The sequence below is a fragment of the Hippoglossus hippoglossus genome, chromosome 23, assembly GCF_009819705.1.
Source record: "Hippoglossus hippoglossus isolate fHipHip1 chromosome 23, fHipHip1.pri, whole genome shotgun sequence".
NCBI lineage: Eukaryota > Metazoa > Chordata > Actinopteri > Pleuronectiformes > Pleuronectidae > Hippoglossus > Hippoglossus hippoglossus.
In genome coordinates, this window is record NC_047173.1 from 16,454,001 (window position 1) to 16,473,296 (window position 19,296).

General features: G+C 45.3%; 2 protein-coding genes across 9 annotated transcripts; one reads left to right on the forward strand and one right to left on the reverse strand.

Moving 5' to 3' along the window:
• Positions 1–209: 209 nt before the first annotated feature.
• On the reverse strand, positions 210–3,648 carry atp5f1c (ATP synthase F1 subunit gamma). 2 transcript variants are annotated; one of them, XM_034577996.1, is made up of 9 exons: positions 3,526–3,648; positions 2,974–3,008; positions 2,385–2,516; positions 2,087–2,294; positions 1,631–1,774; positions 1,461–1,525; positions 1,215–1,370; positions 779–875; positions 210–409 (listed from the first exon to the last, which is right to left on the reverse strand). In XM_034577996.1, exons 1-9 carry the CDS (start codon positions 3,564–3,566, stop codon positions 406–408), a joined length of 882 nt encoding a protein of 293 aa, XP_034433887.1. In that variant the 5' UTR covers positions 3,567–3,648; the 3' UTR covers positions 210–405. The 2 variants fall into 2 exon arrangements, with proteins under 2 accessions (XP_034433887.1, XP_034433888.1); XM_034577997.1 differs by lacking the exon at positions 210–409 and having other exon boundaries at positions 775–875.
• Positions 3,649–4,760: 1,112 nt separating this feature from the next.
• Positions 4,761–19,263, forward strand: tbc1d30 (TBC1 domain family, member 30). 7 transcript variants are annotated; one of them, XM_034577894.1, is made up of 16 exons: positions 4,761–5,611; positions 7,560–7,724; positions 12,109–12,170; positions 12,283–12,348; positions 12,819–12,944; positions 13,673–13,858; positions 13,981–14,050; positions 14,192–14,290; positions 14,383–14,551; positions 14,725–14,830; positions 14,929–15,035; positions 15,229–15,368; positions 16,074–16,295; positions 16,744–16,830; positions 18,024–18,633; positions 18,675–18,911. In XM_034577894.1, the coding sequence occupies exons 1-16, from the start codon at positions 5,089–5,091 to the stop codon at positions 18,763–18,765; spliced, it is 2,829 nt and encodes a 942-aa protein (XP_034433785.1). In that variant the 5' UTR covers positions 4,761–5,088; the 3' UTR covers positions 18,766–18,911. The 7 variants fall into 7 exon arrangements, with proteins under 7 accessions (XP_034433785.1, XP_034433786.1, XP_034433782.1 ...); XM_034577895.1 differs by having other exon boundaries at positions 18,024–18,629; positions 18,670–18,809; XM_034577891.1 differs by having other exon boundaries at positions 4,762–5,611; positions 18,670–19,263.
• The last annotated feature ends 33 nt before the right edge of the window (positions 19,264–19,296 follow it).

Sequence of the window (19,296 nt, forward strand, 5' to 3'; positions counted from 1 at the left end):
GGGTCAGAGACATCAGAGTTAATGTGGTTTTATCAGCTGCCCTGAAAACAACTAGATTCTCTAAGATCAGACGTTAAATTAAACACTGGCTTTATAAAGTTGAAGGAATCATTTTGTTCATCTTCTGTATGTTTTCATAACTATGCTAAACATCTTCAGAAATCTGCCTAAAGTAATAAAACCTTTGTAGAATAAACCATCAACATTGATTTATCTCAGTCGTGAACTTTTATTGGTGAGGAAACAGATACAGGGACTGAGGAAAGAACAAGAATTCTGCGTAAGAGGTTTATTTTTCTCCATATATTTTACAAATAGAAGCACAAATGTTCATTGGACTCTTGACCACACGTGTTCCAAGTACTTTGAAGGGCTAAAGTTAATGGAAACGATGAGCTCGCCCATTTATCTGCAAAGAAAAAGACAAAAGCTTTAGAGCAGTGAACGTTTACAGACTTTCAGACCCAGACTAAGAGTCTAACAACAAACTGGAACCTAAAGGGCGTCTAGGGAATCCATTAGTTTAAACGTGTCTATCAAACACACTCCTGTCTCTTCTACAGGAAACTAATGTAATGTTACCTCCTGTTTAAAGACTCAAGTCCTGAGTAGAGCAGAATCAGTCGTGAGAGGATGTGATGGAAATTAAAAAAAACATGCATGGTTGAGAGGTCAGAGAGTTAACAGAGAGATGGAGGAATATAATGAAGGGGTGGAAATAAACAGGTAGATAGAAGTTTTGTGAGGATAAAGAGGAAGGAGAAGAGGAAAGACTCACAGAGCAGCGGCTCCAGAGATGATCTCAATGAGCTCCTTGGTGATGACGGCCTGTCTGGTGCGGTTGAAGGTGAGGGTCAGCTTGTCAATCATCTCAGCTGAAAGGAGGGAGGAGAAATCCATCAATCAATCAATCAATCAATCAATCAATCAATCAATCAATGTCGGGTGAGAAACTTTTATCATGGAGGAGGAGATGTGACGTCAGAGCAGCAGGTGAGATTATACTCCAGCAAATCTAATCAGCATGATGCCATTAGTTTCCAGTTATTACACAACTGATCAATTTTCTCCAACTAATCTCAACCGTGTCATTTCATTTTATCATTTTAGAATGTGCCGACTAAAGTAATGTGAGAAACCAACATTTATAAACATCCTGACCAGGCCCCTGACTCCTTAAAGACACGTGAGAATGTATCAACAGAAAGTCTTACAGGCGTTCTTGCTGGCGCTGTCCATGGCAGTCATCCTGGCGCTCTGCTCGCTGGTGGCCGACTCCTTCATGGCCAGGTACAGGATGTTGACCAGAGCAAACTCCTGGTAGTTCCTCAGCACGTCAGCATCGATGTCATCGTAGATGCCCATGGTCTCTGTTGGGAGACAGCAGATGCAAAAAGTCAATCAACTGTATGTCTGATAGAAATGAGGCTGTAAGTAAAAACTAAAAACACGCCAAGTACCTGAGTTAGCAACGGCCTCGTTGGAAAACACATGCTTACGGTCCGTCTTGTATGAGATGACAGACCTGCGGCAGAGAGAGGGGACATTCAACTTCTGGTTTAACTAAAAGTTAAGTTAAACTCTTGGAAAAAGGGATTAAACGAATCCAAGTAAAGAAAGAGTCTCGTACCTGAATCTGTTGAAGACGATGGTGCCCTGGTCGAACTCGTAGCCACAGTTGAGCATTTCGTTGGCGACGAAGGAGGCGTCACCGAAGTTGGGGGGCTTGCGGCCGACTTCCTTGCAGGTCATGAGGATGTGCTTTGCATGAGTTCTGAAGAGGGAAGGTTAACGTCAACTTTAACCCTTCAGCATGTTTGGGTAGATAAACAGTGATCGACGATGTGAACGATTGACTCATCGGTGTTTGAGAGAAACAAGCCCTTGTTGTTTGTCGTCAGGTTTTATGCTTCCAGAACCAGGAGAGGATTTACAGTAAGTGTAGCTGACAACAGGGACACTACAGCTCATCTGATTTAAGATCAGCTGTTCTTATCCTGAACCTTCACACCTGCTGAACATCACAAACTCCTGCCGCCGACAAACTGACTCTGGGTCTGACTCGTGTGTTTCCGGGGGCTCGTACCTGGTCAGCACGGCTCTCAGCTTGTCGCCCACATTGATCACCATCACATCCTTGCCGGCGTCGGTCAGGCTGGCGATCTCGGCCTTGATGGACTTGGCCACGCCAGAGTGGATGGCGCCACAGAGTCCACGGTCAGAGGTCACACCGATGATCAGGTGCTTGGCGCCCTTGTCCTCCGGCGCTTTGATGTCGGCCTTCTCGTACAGAGCTGAAGGGCAGAGAGGAAACAGTGGAATCTTAGTTCAGTGTCTAGAATACATTTTAAAGAGAGAGGTGACATGGAGGCCGGGTCACGTACCCAGAGCTCCGCCGCCGTAGACACGTGCCGGCTTCAGCTGCCTCTCAGCACGAGCGTACTTGGCAGCGGCCACCATCTTCATGGACTTGGTGATTTTCTGGATGTTCTTGATGGACTTCAACCGGATGGTGACTGGGGGGGGGGAAAGAGGATTTCACTTCATATTAGAGTTGGGACTGTAACACCGTTAGTTTTATTGAATTACAGCAGATGATGTAAATCAATCAGCACGACAGGCGTCTGATAGAATTGTAATTTTATACATCATGATAAAATGTTGGCAACAATAAAATCTGTGAGTTTTGGACTTAAACCACGAAGCTGTGGACAATAAATGCAACTTTAAAATATGTCTTAAATATTATTAATGATTCAGAATGAACTACATTGTGTTTGGTCGTGTAGTGAAGAGTTCAAAGTGTGTTGAAGGAAGAGGAGATTACAGGTCAACGGTATTTTGCAGATAGACAAACTGTTTATATATAAGTTGTGTGTTTGCTGTTTAAACTCTGCATTCAGGGAGTTGTCCTGTGTTGTTGTGTTGTGTTGTTGTCCTGTATTTAGTGAGAAGTACACATGGAGTACTTACTGTCCTTCAGGGTAGCCATGTTCCTGACCTGCAAACTGTGGACACACAAAGTTAAGTCAGGTTCAAGTACAAACACAACATCCTAGTCGTTATGAACATTAAAGTTGTGTTCACTGCAGCTTGTGTTTGACGCCACGTTGTCACGAACTCTGAATTAAACCACGATTGCAGATTAGAGCTGCAGCGGAGCTAGCATGAATTAGCTCTGCGCAGCAAACCCCTATGACAGTTAGCATCGGGGGGCTAACGACACCGCTGCGTCTTACACGAGTGTTAAAATAAAATACATCGTTCTTGCGTTAATTAACAAGTCAAGTGTTAAATCTCATCTTTTAAACAGTCAACGTGCAATGTCAGCTCCGTTAGCATTAGCTGCTAGCTGCTAGCTCCGGCTCTCATTCATTTAGACTGCGGCCTCGTTAGCACGTCCTTCAAAGACCGGCTACGCGTCGTCCAGCCGGATTGTGACCGCACACGGACTCGAGGTGCGCGGACAGGAGATGGTGGTGCACGCCGCGGTGGTGGAACTGGTTTAAATGGGAGAATCGTTACCATTGTGGGGAGAAGATCAACGCGCTGCTCCGGGCGAACATGGTTCCTCCTGTGAAGGTCACACAAGCACGACTGCGCAGGCGCGACTTCCAAGTCAAGATGGACGGATGCTGCGTTCACGGACCGGCGGAAGTGTCGTTAAAACCGGAAACAGGAACGAACCCGGAACGGCTGCTGCTAAAAATAAGGTTCTGACTTTAAAATAGTCTTTAAGGAAGTAAAATGGTTCAAAGTCTCTTTCTTCGTTTAAATACGTTTGTTTTACTTTGCTATTAACTCTCTGTAACGCTCCAGTGTGTGAGATTTAGGTGAAAATTATCTATTGGCAGAAATTTAATTTAAAATATAAATCCTAGTGGTGTTTTCACTGGTGTGTATTCATCTAAATTGGGAAAGTCAAAAGTAATCAGAAAATAAATTACTCAGTTAAAGTACAGATACCTGAAAAATCTACTTAGGTACAGTAACGTGCCCTTGTACCCCATATTACTGTAATAAAGAAGTGAAGCCAAATCATCTTCATCACCACCTGGTGGCCGGCTGCAGTATATGTCATAAATCCTGCCTGCTCACGTCATGTATTCACATGCACACTGGGAATAGAGAACTCCAACCACAATGTTAGCATGATGTGATTTCGCATTATATCAACTTTTACTTTAATAATTATAACTTCATTTATGTACAGTAGCACTTTTTAAAACAGCCGTTTCAAAGTTCTTCACAAAGAGGGCAAATAAAAACAAGAGTTCAAAACCACAGAGAGAAGAAGCCAATGAATACGATGTCATTACAATCAGAGACAGCAAATTATATATTACAACATCTAAAATAAAAGATAACCAATAAAATGACTTCTTCTCAATCACTTCTTAAAACCCATTATTCTTATAGACTTGCTTCCATGTGATGTTGTGTTTTTACTTTGTTTTTATTGTTTTCTTTTCACTTTTTATTTTACTTGTTCATTTATTTTATTGGCATATTACTGCTTTTATGTGTTCAGGTTTTTATTTACTTTTCTTGTTTTGCCTTCAAAGCACTTTGTGAACTCTGTTTTTAAAAAGTGCTAAATAAATAAAGTTTATTATTATTATTATTATTTATTATTATAACGACATGACTGGTTTCTCAAAATCTATTTCCACAGAGGGATGTTTATTTTTCTACTTAGAATAACTCGTAATTCTACGTAGTTAAAGAATTCACGCTTCTAATTCGCGTTTTTCTGACAGGTGAAAGCTGATTGGTGGATGGGTTTTGGGCTCGTCCCTGATTGGTCGACACCTGCTGCACCTGCAGAAAGTTGCAGTTGGGGGAGTGGATGAAGGTGGGCCGGACCATCCTGGAGGGGAGGAGGGGGGGTGCAGGAGGAACAGAGTCCGGGACAGAGGAAGGAAGCTAAAAGCTGCCGGAACAAGTTTCCACCTCCGCGAGGAGGAGTGGAGTGATCCGGGAAGTGCGCGCTCCTCCGGGAAAACTTTCCGGTGAAGTTAAAAAATGTCGCCTCACCTGTCAGATCACCGCGCCGGTAGTTTGAGCTAATTCACCGCTAATGGAGAAATGGCGGCGCCGCTGAAAAGAACCGGGAGCGAACTTTTAGAAGTTGACATAAGTGACTCCGGAGGCGGCTTCCTGTCCGAGGACGAGAGCGGCGTGTTCGTGAACTCCGCCGCCGCCTCGCAGGAGGACTTCTCCGGCTTCCAGCGGTGGTCGAGCCCCGCCGCCGAGTCCCCGAGTGACACATCATCACCTCCGGGACGGCGGGAGCAGCTCCCCGGGGGGGGCACGGCTCCACCGCCGCCGCCGCCGCCGCCGCTGCCTGGCACCCGGGCTGCCGACAACAACAACTCCGAGTCCCGGTGCGATGCCCTCCGAGCCCCGAGGAGCTCCATCGTGGACTGTCTCCTGGTCGAGCTGTACGAGACGTACAGCGGCCGGAGGAACCTGGACAGCTGGGACAGCTCCACCGAGGCGTCCGGGTCCGAATCCTTCCTGGGCCGCAGCAACTCCGGGTCCAGCTTCCTCCAGGAGCTCCAGGAGAAGCACACCAGGCGGCACCAGATGAACTACCTGGCCCAGAAAGGTGAGGGCAGTGCGGGTAGGAGAGTGTGTGCTGCTGCTGGGGCTTTGTGCTTCAACATCTGGATTTACTGTAAAGTTACAGTAACAGGTACAATAACAATAAATATGGATCTTTAAAAGCTCCTAATTTACTGTCAAAAAGCACCAAGTTTAAAGTCCTCTTCAATTTCTCTTTACTAACTTTTTGGGGCTGATATTTTGGATATAATATAGGTAAATGTAAAAAAGAGGTTTATATTGTTGACATTCTGCAATAAGAATATAAGAATTTAGTATTTCTGATAATGTCGTCTGCTTAAAACTGAGAAATTTGTCAGTTATGTGTAAAAACAATGATGGAGTTTGATAGGAAACTTTTAAAAAAAGATAAATTCTTCCACCGGAATATTTGAATCCTGTTGATGTCACTTCAGCCTTTGTTTATCTTTTTGTTTAACTGTAGAAATGAAAGGTGAAGAAATCCAGAGCCTCCCGGTCCTGATGAGTAAAGGGAACATGACACAAATACACATTTATGTAAATACACCAAAGTGTAGAAATTTAAAGGAATAAAAGGAAATACATACATGTATAGAACCAAAAGCAATAAAGCTTTATCCAGTGGATCTGAAGATGAGTACAGTATTTTTTACAATAAGTCATTTAGGAGCAGAGACGACAAACAAGAAATATGATAGTTTCAGTTCTGTGATCCACTCGTCTATCCTGCGATTCATTCAGTGAAACAGGTTAACACTGGTTCCGTGTGATCGGATCTCACAGGAAGGCATCCGGAGGATTCAGACCTTTTCAGACACAAACACACTCGGACACGGAGGCTAATTAGCGCGTCGACAGCTCGTGTTCCGACGTTGCCACCGAGTCTTTAAAGGCACGTCGGCCCCTTTGTTTCCTCTGTTACGCTGGAATCTTACAGCAAACACGGCCGGGGACTTCCCTGTTTGCCCTCTGCACATGTGAGGCTCCCAAGTTAAACAGTGCAGAGTGCCAGCACAAGAGGAAGAGGACGGCCTCCGATAGAGGCTCGAGGATCAGACACGAGGCCACTGTCTCTGATGTGTGTGGTTATAATGAGTAATAATCTGCTGATGGGTCAGCTGCTAATTAGGCGAGTGCACAACTTGCTGAAGTATCCGTATTGCCCCAAGGTGTGAAGGTGAGTGACCTTTGACCTCCTTGTGGAAGAGGGTGGACTTCCAAGTGATCAAGGAGGAAATTGGGGTTAAAAAAAAGACCATATTTTTTATATATATATAAAAAATCACCTGTTTCTCATCAGCGGTAGTGATAATTGCTTTGGTTTCACTTTTGTGGAGCAGCCATGTCCATCTTTATACACTTTGCTCAAAACAAGGAGACATCATATTTGTTTTTGATTGGCCTGATGTCAAAACTCTGATGTTCCTCAGTCTAAAAGGTTTTGTCTAAATAGGAGAAGCGTGGGGGGGGGGCCCTCTGGTTTTCATTTCCACTTCGCCTACGGACAAATGACTGATGTTCTGATCTGAGCAGACATCACATGTTCATCCAAACTGTATCAAGGGGCTTTATTTAGATTTACATCATGTTTTCGACAGACGTGCGTGAATATCTCTGTGTCCGTTGTGTTTCTGAACATCTGAAAAACATAGGTTTATATTTACAAATCACCCAGAATGTGTAAGAAAGAGTTTGATGAGCCGACAAATGACCGATGCATTTAATTGCGGGTGGGAAATGTCAGACGTGCATCTTTTTACCTTGTTCACATTATATTTCTTAGTGTGTTTCAGTGTCGCTTGTCAGTATCTCCAGCTTGTTTCACACGTCCTTCATTCACTAGATGTAAAGTTTCCCTGTTTGAAAACAACAGGAATGAAACATCCCTGGTAGAATAAACCTCAGTGCTGTTGAGACCCTGATGGAACAGAGTTGTCTCTGGGTTCATATCTTCCGTTTTGCCCTTTCAGCCCCTGCGGAGCTGCAGTCCATCATCCAGGAGGTGAAGTATCGCACCGGCCTGCAGTCGGCCAAGCTGCTTCGCCAGCTGAAGAGACGAGACCGGCTCTGTCACAAGCTGCAGAAGAACTACGACATCATCACAGCGTGTCTTCAGGCTGTCTCACCAAAACGACGTAAGAATACACACTTCCCGCTTTGCAGTTCTTAAGAAAATGGTGTTGTTGATGACTGTCAACTTTCAGGAAGAGGAACTTACCACAAATACTGTTTGTTTTCATGTTGCTGTTCGCTTCCACTTTCACAACCACAAGTGCCAGATGAGAAGGAATTCTAGTTATAAGAAATATATTTGTGATCATCGCGTTTCCTCTAATCTTCAATAGTTTCACTTTCTCTGCAAACCAACCACAGGCTTAATATCCAGAGTCAATTTAGAAATAACTTCCAAGTGCAACTTAAAGTACAAAATGCCACACAGCATTGTGTGCACGAGTTGTTGTATCATATACTAGTATGGAAATTACTATTGTGAATTTACATAGTGGACTATGACCCTTACCCAAAGTAGGGAGCTGTATTTTAATGTTCATATCCCCGTCTCTCCACTCTTTAACCTTGAAGCTGCTCCTAAAACAATCAGATGAAGGCTCTGTTATGTAAGAGGTGTTTGTAGTAATGTGGCCGATAAGGATGAAGTTGAGGTCATTTCTTTTCCAGAGAGGAGATTTTGAATTGATCGCCACATAATGACACTTATCTTATAGCTCAGCTCTCTCTACACACACCGTGACATCAGACACATCTGTAAACTTGAACTGGGTTTTAACAAACCATGGAAGTGAGATCTGATCACAAGTGGTCACATTTTAATTCCAGGTGTGAACAAACAAACTTATTTCTCTCCACTTGTGATCACATCTCTCAGGTGGGATGTTAATAGCAGGTCTGATAACGGCCTTTGTGACCTGAAGGCCACAGTTTGTTCTCCTCTGTGACTGGAAAGGTTGGGGGGGGGGTTCAGTTGGCTTCAATACGCATCTTCATCACTAGATGTCACTGTTCACTGTGTCAGTGCTTTAAAGGATTCTCTCTCTACAGGAGCTCGGCTGGTTCAGTGTTTGTTTGATATGAGGAAATAATTGAAGGTGGATCGAGGTGCATGTTATTATTTTTGCTTTTATTTTGAAACTGTAATCTTCTCTCAACACGCAGCGTGGAGGCTCACATGGAGGTGGGTGTGAAATACACTAAACATGGGTATATGTCAGTGGTTTTTGTATTATTATTATAATTATAATTATAATTATTATTATTTGATGTTCACATGAGTGTTTTTGGCCTGACTGTGCCGTTATTTCCACTTTAGTCAGTATTTAAAATAATCCCTCTTCATGCGACGTCACCACAGCCTCCTCCTGCTTTCTTCACAGCAGGAAAGGCCCCTTCCTCCCTGATAACTGTTATCAACAGAAACACTGAGACCAGACTGAGCTAACCTTGGTCTGGTTTCTGGGTAAAAAGGTCATAAAATAATACTTAATGTCAACGATATCTGCTAAAGTTACAGCTTTTCACTCGGGGGAAACTTTCTGGAGCTCATTTGTATTAAATCATTGCATCAGCAGCCACTTTGCTTCCATTAATGACTCTTATTAAATTATATTAATGCAGTGTTACCTCTCTGAACTCTATGAAGCTCAGGGAGGAGTTTGTTTTTCTTTTTCTGTTCGACACCTATCAACTCTGAGGTCAGTGTGAAGAGGCTAAAACCAGCGTGATGTGCTCCAACCTGTTTACTCTGGTTAAAAGCTGAGTTCTGTACTGTCTGCAGCCGCTCTACAGATCTTATATTCAGACATGTTAAGAGGCTGTTGCAGTAAACCAGACGTGTTGAGATAAAAGCTCGTACAATTGCTTCTATGTCTTTTAAAATGTAAGTAAATAGGACAAACTAATGTCCTTTGGTTATGAAACATGCCCCAAATATTGGTTATTTCTCTGTGGCAGCCGGTCTATTTAAATCAGATCCTGTCCCAGTTCTGGGGCTGATCCACTGGGACTTTGCTGTTTTTAATATTAGAAATAAAATCTTTTGTGGGTGGTCTACCGAACATGTGTCTTCTCTCCTGGTCTCAATCTCAGTGTCTCAAAAAGCCCGTTCACTTTAAAATATATTTATTGTCCCTATAAGCTGTGATTTTTTTTTGTTTGTTGTACAAGTGGGCCAACCACAGAAATCTATTCTTCCTCCCTCTTCATCCTCTCCTCCACCATTACCTCATCCTCCTCTGTCTCCTCCCCACGTTTCTCTCCATCCTACCGCATCCCTCCATCCTTGCACCTCCTCCTGGTGACGCTGGACCAGAGGAGGAGGCTGAGGATGAGGAGGTGTTGAGCATCAGCTGCACAAACCGCTTCTTCCTCCTCTGATTACTTCTTTTTGCCTTTTTCTGAATCGTATTTCACGAAGATATATGTGAGTGATTTCCTGGACGTCACCGCAGCATCAGGATGAACTGAGACGTTTATTTGAGCTCAAGTCGGAAACTAACCTTCACCGGAAGAGAATTCAAACACCAGCTCAATCGATCATCTCCGGAGGAACCGCTGCTCTCTCTGCTCCCCCTCGGTGGCTTCTGCATTTCCGACCAACACCCAAAGAAAGACCTGAAACCGAGCGGGTGGAGACGATGCGAGGGGAGCGAACGGTTTGATTCCCCGATGAGGCAGGAGCGGCTCCCCGCCGCCGGCAGGAGGCCGAGGGCGGGCGGGCGGCAGCGGCAGCAGGGATCGGGAGGGGTCGGTAACATCATCAGCAACGTCCTGAAGAAGCGGAACGGGATTTCCAGGAGTGCTCCCCGGCTGCTCTGCACCTTAGAGCCAGGTGACACGCATGAACCGACCCGATGAGCAATGCATGGCACGGTCTATCACCTGGTTTAATGCAGTGTGATGTAGTAGTGGTACAGGCTATAACACCGTTACTCTGTGGTTTTAATGGTGTCACTGCGTCCTGTGGAGGCTGCTGCTTAAAGGGATAGTTCACCCAAAAATGAAGATTCACTCATTATCTCCTCACCACTATGCAGATTATATATATTCTCATTTTAAGGTAATTATGTCCAAACAGGCAGATATACAGGGAGTTTAAAAAAGTCTTAAGATGTTTCCATGAATGTTCGTCCTGTGATAAAAGCCATTGACCCACTTACGGTGTCACATGAGCTCATTTTGATCCCAGTGTTAAAACAGACTGACCTTCAGTGAATTCATAATGAAATCATCAGAGCACAAGAGGCTTTGACCCAACGACTGAGGAGATGTCGCTCATTAATGTTTCACCTCGTCTCATACTTTGTTGAATGGACAAGGAGCATCAAGGAGAAAGATCCACATCTCACTTTTAAACTGGAACGTGCACAGTTTGACAATTTAGGTCTCGTAGCATGATGGAAATCACAGATTGTGGAAACACATCAGATAAACACCCAGTGTCTGTCTGATACTGGAATGACTGAGCATTGATATTACACATTTATATATTATCATGGACTCTTCTTTTTATTTTGAAATGACCACGACCTGCAGGAAGTCTTACTTTACTTTTGTGGATCTTGTACTTTATTTTTAACCTTTCAATAATTAGAATTTGGATTTATTTCTAACATAGAATTTAAAGATATAAGTAAGAACAGAAAACATCAACATCAACATCAACTGGGAGCAGTGAGAAGTTAAAAACTTCCCGGGCATCAGACGAATCGAGGTCACATCCCGCCTCCATCTAACCGGTTTAATTCAAACTCCATAGACATGAGTCTGTCTCTTGTCATGATGGAGTTGGCCTCTCGTTTCCCGCGTCGTGTCCGCGGTGTGGGTCTAATCTGTGACCGGGAAGTGGGAGGGTTGTTCCGCGGTAATCCTGTCCCCGAGCTCCGAGAGGAAACCGCAGAACACAGAATGGCGCAGGAGGAAACGACAGAGACTGATCGAACAGGTTAAACACGTTCTGTCTTTTATTTTCCATAATGGAGGCTTTTGTTTTACTGAAGAGAGAATCGTCTTCTTCCTCCTCGTGGGATCGGGAGCAGGTGGATTCTCTCCGGGACCGAGCTGCTGGAGGAGGAGGAGCAGGAGGAGAAATGGCCGCAGTTTGGCTCAGAGCCGGAAAACATGTCGGGACATTCCCTCTTAACTTCAGATCAGCATTTAATTTCCGTTTGGTCTTCGTGGAAGGAAGGGAGTGGGGGGGGGATTTAAGTCTAGATATTCTCTAAAGAAGTTTGTGTATTTACAGTGACGCGAGTTCAGCACCACCAGGAAATGGACAGCGACACTTCACAGCACCAGACTGCGTTCATTTTTTTTTTTTTAATCAAATAAAGAAATAGAAGCTGAACACGTGTTATTTCTCTCATCTTTCATATCTGTGCTGAAACTAAACCCCTAAACCCCCATGTTACCGTTCAGAGACGTCTCCCCTTCCTCTCCTGTCCTAGAAAGTCACTCAAACCTGATTCCAGATGAGTGAAACCGAATGTGTTTGATTGTTCGCAGGAGTCGACACGAGGCTGAAGTTTACCATCGAACCATCGCTGGGAAAGAATGGATTCCAGCAGGTGAGACCTCAGTTTGTCTAATACTGTTTGTTCACTGCTTCTTGTGTGTGTGTGTGAGAGATAATGTGATAATCCTGACTAAGATGAATAAAGTGTCTTTTCCTCTCTGCAGTGGTACGACGCTCTTAAATCAGTGGCAAGGCTTTCTACTGGGATACCAAAGGAATGGAGGAAGAGGGTATGTAACTTTTAACTAAGTATGACTTTGTTATTCCTGAAGAAAGAAGTAAATAAAATAAACATCCATTTGTGCCACGCCAAGGAAAGTGTGTTTCCTTTTTTCATTATTAACCTCCAAACGTCGTCGCTAATAAGCAGCAGCACTTTGTCTGATTCATTTATCAGACATCTGAAGTTTCTCTCTTGGGACGAGCGAGCAAAGGAAATGGAAGTGATCACTTTCATCTCGTCGGAGGAGAAGAACAATGAAATCTTACAAAACAAATTGAGTCAGAGTGAAACAAGGGGCCTCATAGAGAAGTGCCTCAGGAAAGAGACACCAGAGGAAAACAGTACAGTCGTCTTGTCCGTCCTGATACTGGAATCATTTCTCCAACTGTCTTCTTCTACTGACAGTTAGAGGTCATAGTGGTTTTTTGTGGCACTTCCTGATTCATTGTGTATCTGCTGTTGTCGTCTCTTCTGCAGGTCTGGCTTACTCTCGCAGACCAGTACCTCCACACCATCTCCATCGACTGGGACAAGACGCTTCGTTTTGCCTTTAACGAGCGAAGCAACCCGGACGACGACTCCCTCGGCATCCAAATCGTCAAGGTAACCAGAGTGTTGTGTTGGGGGGGGGGGGGCGGGGGTTGAGCTAAATGTGTGCGTTTGTGTGTTTTCTTGTGTCCTGAGTCAGTGTGGAAACTTCAGCATTTCTAAACATGTCGATTGAGACACAAAGAGACAGAAACTTTTGAAGTGTTGTGTAGAAAGTTTTCAGAGTCGCCAACAACACATTAATACTTTAGTACAACTAATGCACTGCCCATCGTAAACCTGCCTGTTCCTAATGTTCGATTCTACTGACGTCCTGTGTTGATGCTCCAGAGCTTCTCCAGACTTATTCTTTGTCATTAGCGACTCCTCCTTCTACTCACTTCTACAATCTACGGTCACTTTTTACTGTTTGTGTGCAGAGCTTTTTATAAACAGTCTGCAGAGTGAAGTTAGAAAAACTTATGTTCATCCTACCTGGTTTATGTGCAGTGAGGATTTTATAGTAATTTTCTTTTCATAAAACGCAACTGAATTTGCTCTTGTGGTTTATACGTAAGTTAGAGAAATGTTACTGAGCTGCTGTCGTTAAAGAACGTCATCGCTGCATCATGGAAACACCGGAGCTCTTTTCCATTTCTCAATGACTCAACAGTCAACAGAGTAATTACCGTCAGGACAAAGTCCATTCTTCAGCCTGTCTGTTTGTCCTCATCTCCCTGTCCCAGTGAAAGCATCGGCCTGTAATAAAATAATCTATAACTCTGCGTCCTCCTCGTGTCCAGGACCTGCACAGGACGGGCTGCAGCTCGTATTGTGGCCAGGAGGGGGAGCAGGACAGGGTGGTGCTGAAGAGGGTGCTGCTGGCATACGCCCGCTGGAATAAAAGTGTGGGCTACTGCCAAGGCTTCAATGTACTGGCTGCTCTCATACTGGAGGTCACAGAGGGCGACGAGAGCGACGCACTGAAGGTAGCTACGCACAGTGATGTGTGTGGTTGTGTTAAAACTGAGACACACAAGAATACAGATTCGAAAAATACGATTAAATGCTCAAAACTGTGTATATGTCTTTTTTGCTCTGTTGTTTTCAGGTGATGATCTACCTGATTGACAAAGTGCTGCCAGAGAGTTATTTTGCCAACAACCTTCGAGCATTGTCAGGTAAACGCACACAATGATGAATGAGAAAATATGTGTTCTTTTGTGTTAGCGCTTTGAAGAATGAGATATTTTAAGAAGAAAAAGTCATGATTAATCTCTATGGAGTTTATCGTTTGACTCTGTGACGTCTCCTCCCGTCAGTGGACATGGCGGTGTTCAGAGACCTGCTGCGTCTGAAGCTGCCCAGACTCTCCCAGCACCTGCACCACCTTCAGAAAGCAGCCAACAGAGACGCTGGAGGTGCACGTCAGATTAAATAGATGGAGGCAAAAGAAAAGTTATAATCCAGTTTGAGTTGTGTACTAATCCTTCACCGTGTGTCTTTCCTCCAGGCAGTTACGAGCCTCCGCTGACCAACGTCTTCACTATGCAGTGGTTCCTCACCATGTTCGCCACCTGCCTGCCGGCGTCCACCGTGCTGAAGATCTGGGACTCGGTTTTCTTCGAGGGGTCAGAGGTGCTGTTTCGAGTCGCCCTCGCCATCTGGGAGCGACTCGGAGAGTAAGTGGACCTCAGTTTGAATTACAGCCTGTTTGGAGGTTTCATTGTTCGCCCATTGTGGATCTATACAACAAACTTTAGAAGGTCCTTTCTTGACCCATTTCTCATCCTTCCATCAAGTGGAAATCTGCTCAGTAGTTTTTTTGTAAACCTCCCTCCCTGTGTCTCTGCAGGAGGATCGAGTACTGTCAGACAGCAGACGAGTTCTACAGCACCATGGGTTGTCTCACTCAGGAGATGCTGGAGCACAACCTCATCGAACCTGCTGAACTCATGCAGGTACGAGATAAACTAATCTGCTCACACCTCGTTAAATACCTTTTGTGATGTTGTTAAATTCATATACTTACTTCTCCCCCCTCTCCTCTGTCCGTCAGGAGGTTTACTCCATGGCAGTGTTTCCTTTCCCTCAGCTGGCTGAGCTCAGAGAGAAATACACGTACAACATCACTCCGTTCCCAACCGCAGTCAAATCCAATGGAAGGTTTGTTGTTTCTTTACAATAAGATTTAGACACTTCTGATTTTCCCAAAATAAACAAAGCTTTGCTTCCGTCGCTTCAGCAAAGTTGCATGTTTATATATATCCTGGTAATAAACATTCTCCTTGGTGGAGGTTAAAATCTTTGTAAAAAAGGGTCGATATGTGGTGATGAAGGTGTTATTCTCTCGTTCCAGTGGGGGTCTGGGCAGCTGGGAGAGCGATGACGACGCCGACATGGACGACGAGGACTCTGTGGTGACTGCACTCGGTTGTCTGGGGCCCCTGGGAGGCCTGCTGGCCCCCGAGCTGCAAAGATATCAGAAACATCTGAAAGGTCAGTGCAGCCGACTGTGGAAACGACACACAGGATTTAAAGAGGCAGAGATAAACAGACAAGTAGTTTCAGGCGAGCTTTTGCCCCAAATCCTCGTGTTCTGCCCCCAATTCAACTCCAAGTACAAACTCCATCTCTGATCTGTTTCCTCCAGACAAATCCCCACTTCCTCTTCCTCCAGCGACTCTTACGAGCATGAAAACAGGCGAACGACCTCAGGGGTTTAGTTTAAGATCTGAAGCAGGAGGCGTCACGCTCCAGAGAGATTTAACAGAGTGACTTGACCTGGTTCGAAATGGAAACTTAAAAAGACAAACACGGCAAATGATTATCAATAAATCATCACAGTCACGTTGGAACAGTAGCGTACAGTGAACAAACTCCACGACAGTTTTATCGTTGAAGCACAATAGCAGGAAGAACAAATGACCAAGAGACAAACAAGAGGATTTTCTCTGATGCTTAGTTTTGTGTCTTGAGTTTTCGGCTGATTAAAGACGACAGAAGCTGAAATAAGTAAGAAAAGAAGCTTTAAAGTCCTAAAAAGCCTCATTGGATTATGTCTGATTCTTGTATTTTGGTTCTTGACCCTAATCTCCTAAACTCTCCTGTGTCAGAGTCACAGTGTAAAGTGGTTAAAAAGAAGAGTTTGATGTTGGGTTACAGACGTTAACATGAGAACCTGAACCTCTCTTTCTCCTCCAGACCAGCGATCGGAGCAGGGAAACTTCGCTGAGCTGAGCCCCGGCGCGGTGGGAGCCGGAGGGGCAGGAGGTGCAGGAGGAGGTGCCAGGGCGGAGCATCAAGCTGCCATCAACAGCATGATGATGGAGAGGATGAGCACCGACATCTACGCCCTCAAGAAGCAATACACCCGCATCAAGAGGCGGCAGCAGCAGCAGGCGATGCAGCTGTACATACGCACAGGTTAGAGGAAGAGAGAGGAGAGGCTGCATCTTCTATTCATTGTTTTCACATTAACGTTCGTAGGGAGCAGCTTCAGTTGTGTGGCTAATGGTTTTAATGGTTTTAATGGTTTTAATGGGTAAGGTGCATGACGGCAACATTTTTTTCAAGAGGTGAGTAGCTCCACTGCTTTATGATACGATAACCAAACTTCTTTATAGGCTGCAGTGATTTATTGTGTATAAACACAAACAAACATCTTATTTCAGAACAAATGATTCTACAGAGAATAAAGAGTTTAAAAGTAAAGTTTTTAGAGTTCTCAACACGGAAGAGGTCTTTATTCAAACATCAAAAGTTCTGTTATTAAAATTGTGAATAGGCGTAAAGATGAAATCCTTCCCAGGACAATAATAACCCACAACAGAAAGTTTTGATGATGATGATGATGATGATGTGTGACTCGTAGGATTTGGACATGAAGTTCCCACACATCCTGGAGTTCTCCCGGAGCCTCTCTACAATCACAGCGACAGTACCGACCACCGAGCCGAGGGTACTGAGGTCGAACCTTCTGAAACTGGGTGTTCTGGGAATTAATTCAGGGTCTCCGATGATTCATGGGTGTTAGAGAAGCAATCAGATGATTTAAAGGAGGGAAGCAGACTCTGGTCATGAAGGGAAATCAACAAGTCCTGCTCTCAAATTAAAAGACCACGCTCTTAAATAAAGACGGGAAACAAAACATGGATATCTTGCTCTTTAAAAGGCAAACGCTGCTGCCGAGTTAAACTCTGGGAAAGGAAACTGCAGCTGGTTTATCTGGTGATGGTTGGAGTTGGTATATAATCTATAATCAATTAACAATAATGAACATTTATGTGGAGACACATGTCACGACTGTCAGATGGTTAAGTAACTTTCCAGTTCCAGTAAATCTCCAGCTGTGGTAGTATGTTAGCTGCTGTTTTATTATTATATTTAAATTATAACAATGACTAAACACCATGTGCTTTTTAGAGTTTATATTAGAGCCCGACAGTATTGACATGTGTCTCCAGTTATGAATGATTCTTGTTTCTGTGGCAGTTTTTTTGTTTTTGGGGGGGGATTTCCTTTCTGACCCATTTCTTTCTCTCTAACCTTCATTAAGAATCTCTGGACTCTGCTTGTTGCGGCGGCTCCGTCTCACGCTAACGCAGCATCTCCGAGTCTTGTGTAACAGTATTACAGCCAGATCTGATTCTATTCCCCCTCAAACACGAGCATCTGTGCTCACACTCATCTCCCGTCGATCTAATCGCAGGAGAAACACTCGCTCAGCTTCCCTGAAGTCGTGTTTACATTCACGTGGTTTTCTGACTCTGGGAAAAGGCCCAGAAAACACTGTACATATTATATAATGTTAGTGTTTGTAGCTGGAGACGGAGAAATGAGGACGTTCTGGACCAGTTATTCAAAACCTGTAAGATGCTCGATGGATAAATCCTCAGGGGAAAAGTCCGGACGCCCTCTGGTGTCGGCTTTGGGCAACAGCTGACTGCTTTTCTGCAAACATTGACTTAGACCATCAACAGATTGTTTATCAGTGAAATCAACACTGAAAACGGCTTCACAGTCATAAAGCTGCTCTCTCACTTTTCTCTTCTTTCTCTATAATCGTTTTACGCTAAGACACAAATACAAGAGCTTATATTATATCTGCTTTAAGCCTGTTTCTGTGTTTGTCCCCTTCAACCGTCCATCCAGACAAGTGCCCGGCCACCCGTGTCCTCGCCTCCCAGCTCAACCCCTCCAGCGCTGTGATCAACCACCTCCTTCTGGGTCGCCCACCAACCGGAGGCCCCCGGGGCTCCAGACCCCACGTCCACCACGAGCCCTCCACTCTGCCAGGGGTCCGACCGGCTCTCCTGCCCCAGGGTCAGGGCTCCCCGGCCCGGCAGCGCTTGGGCTCGTTGCCCTCCAACAGCACCGGATCTCCGGGCGGCTCCGGTGGAGGCGGCGGGTCACCGTGGCGTGCTCATGTCCGGGTTCATCGGAGGAACATGGCCAGGGCTCGAGCACAGCTGGGCTTTGGAGGTTCAGAGGAAAGGGACGATGAGGAGGAGGAGGAAGGATCAGTGAGGTTGGAGAGTGAAGAGGAGGGGAGGATTGAGGAAGATGACGAAGATGATGAGGAGCAGAAGGATGGAGGAGACGACTCTGTCTCTCCATCTCCTGATCTCTCCGTTACAGAGTCTGTCTGTGAGGAAGCTCCAGAGGCTGCAGAGGAGACAAAGGCAGCAGAAGTTGCGGAGGTGGTGGTGCAACTGGCGTCCTCTGGATATAGAGGACGAGTCGAACCTGACCCCCCCCGTCGGTGCAAAACCCAGATAAACATCCCACAATCCCAGAGTCTGCTCCTGAGTTCCCTCTGCTCCCTCCTCCTCCGTCCTCACACAGACACAAAGAGTCTGACCTCCTCAGGTTCAGAGAGAATCACCGGCTCTGACTCCCGCTGCTTCTCCTCCAGCTCACCACTCCTCCAACTCCTGCATCCCTTCTTCCACCTCCAGTCCGCCCCCCTCCCCCTGCTCATTCTCTCCGACACCAGACTCCACATCCTGCCTTCCTCCTCTTCATCAGCCCACAGCTTGTCTGCCCTCCTCCTTTCCCCACCTCCTCCACCTTTTATAAAACCCCCTGCCCCTCCACGCCCTGTCTCTCCTCTGTCTCCTCATCCTCCAAATCACACATCTCCTCCTCGCCGTCAACGCCAGCGCTCAACTCTCCGCCGCCTCCGTCCCGAAAACAGCAAGTCTTCTCCCCGTTCCCTAGCGTGAAGCAGCCCAGGAAGTCGGCCGCAGCCAGAAACCTCGGCCTCTACGGCCCCACATCCAGAACGCCCACCGTACACTTCCCCCAGCTCAGCCGCAACCTCAACTGCAGTACTGCTACCGGCACCACCAGGAGGCGATGAAGACCCAAACACTTCCCTCACTGATGCTGGGAACACACAGTGAATCATTCATTCGATTAATTT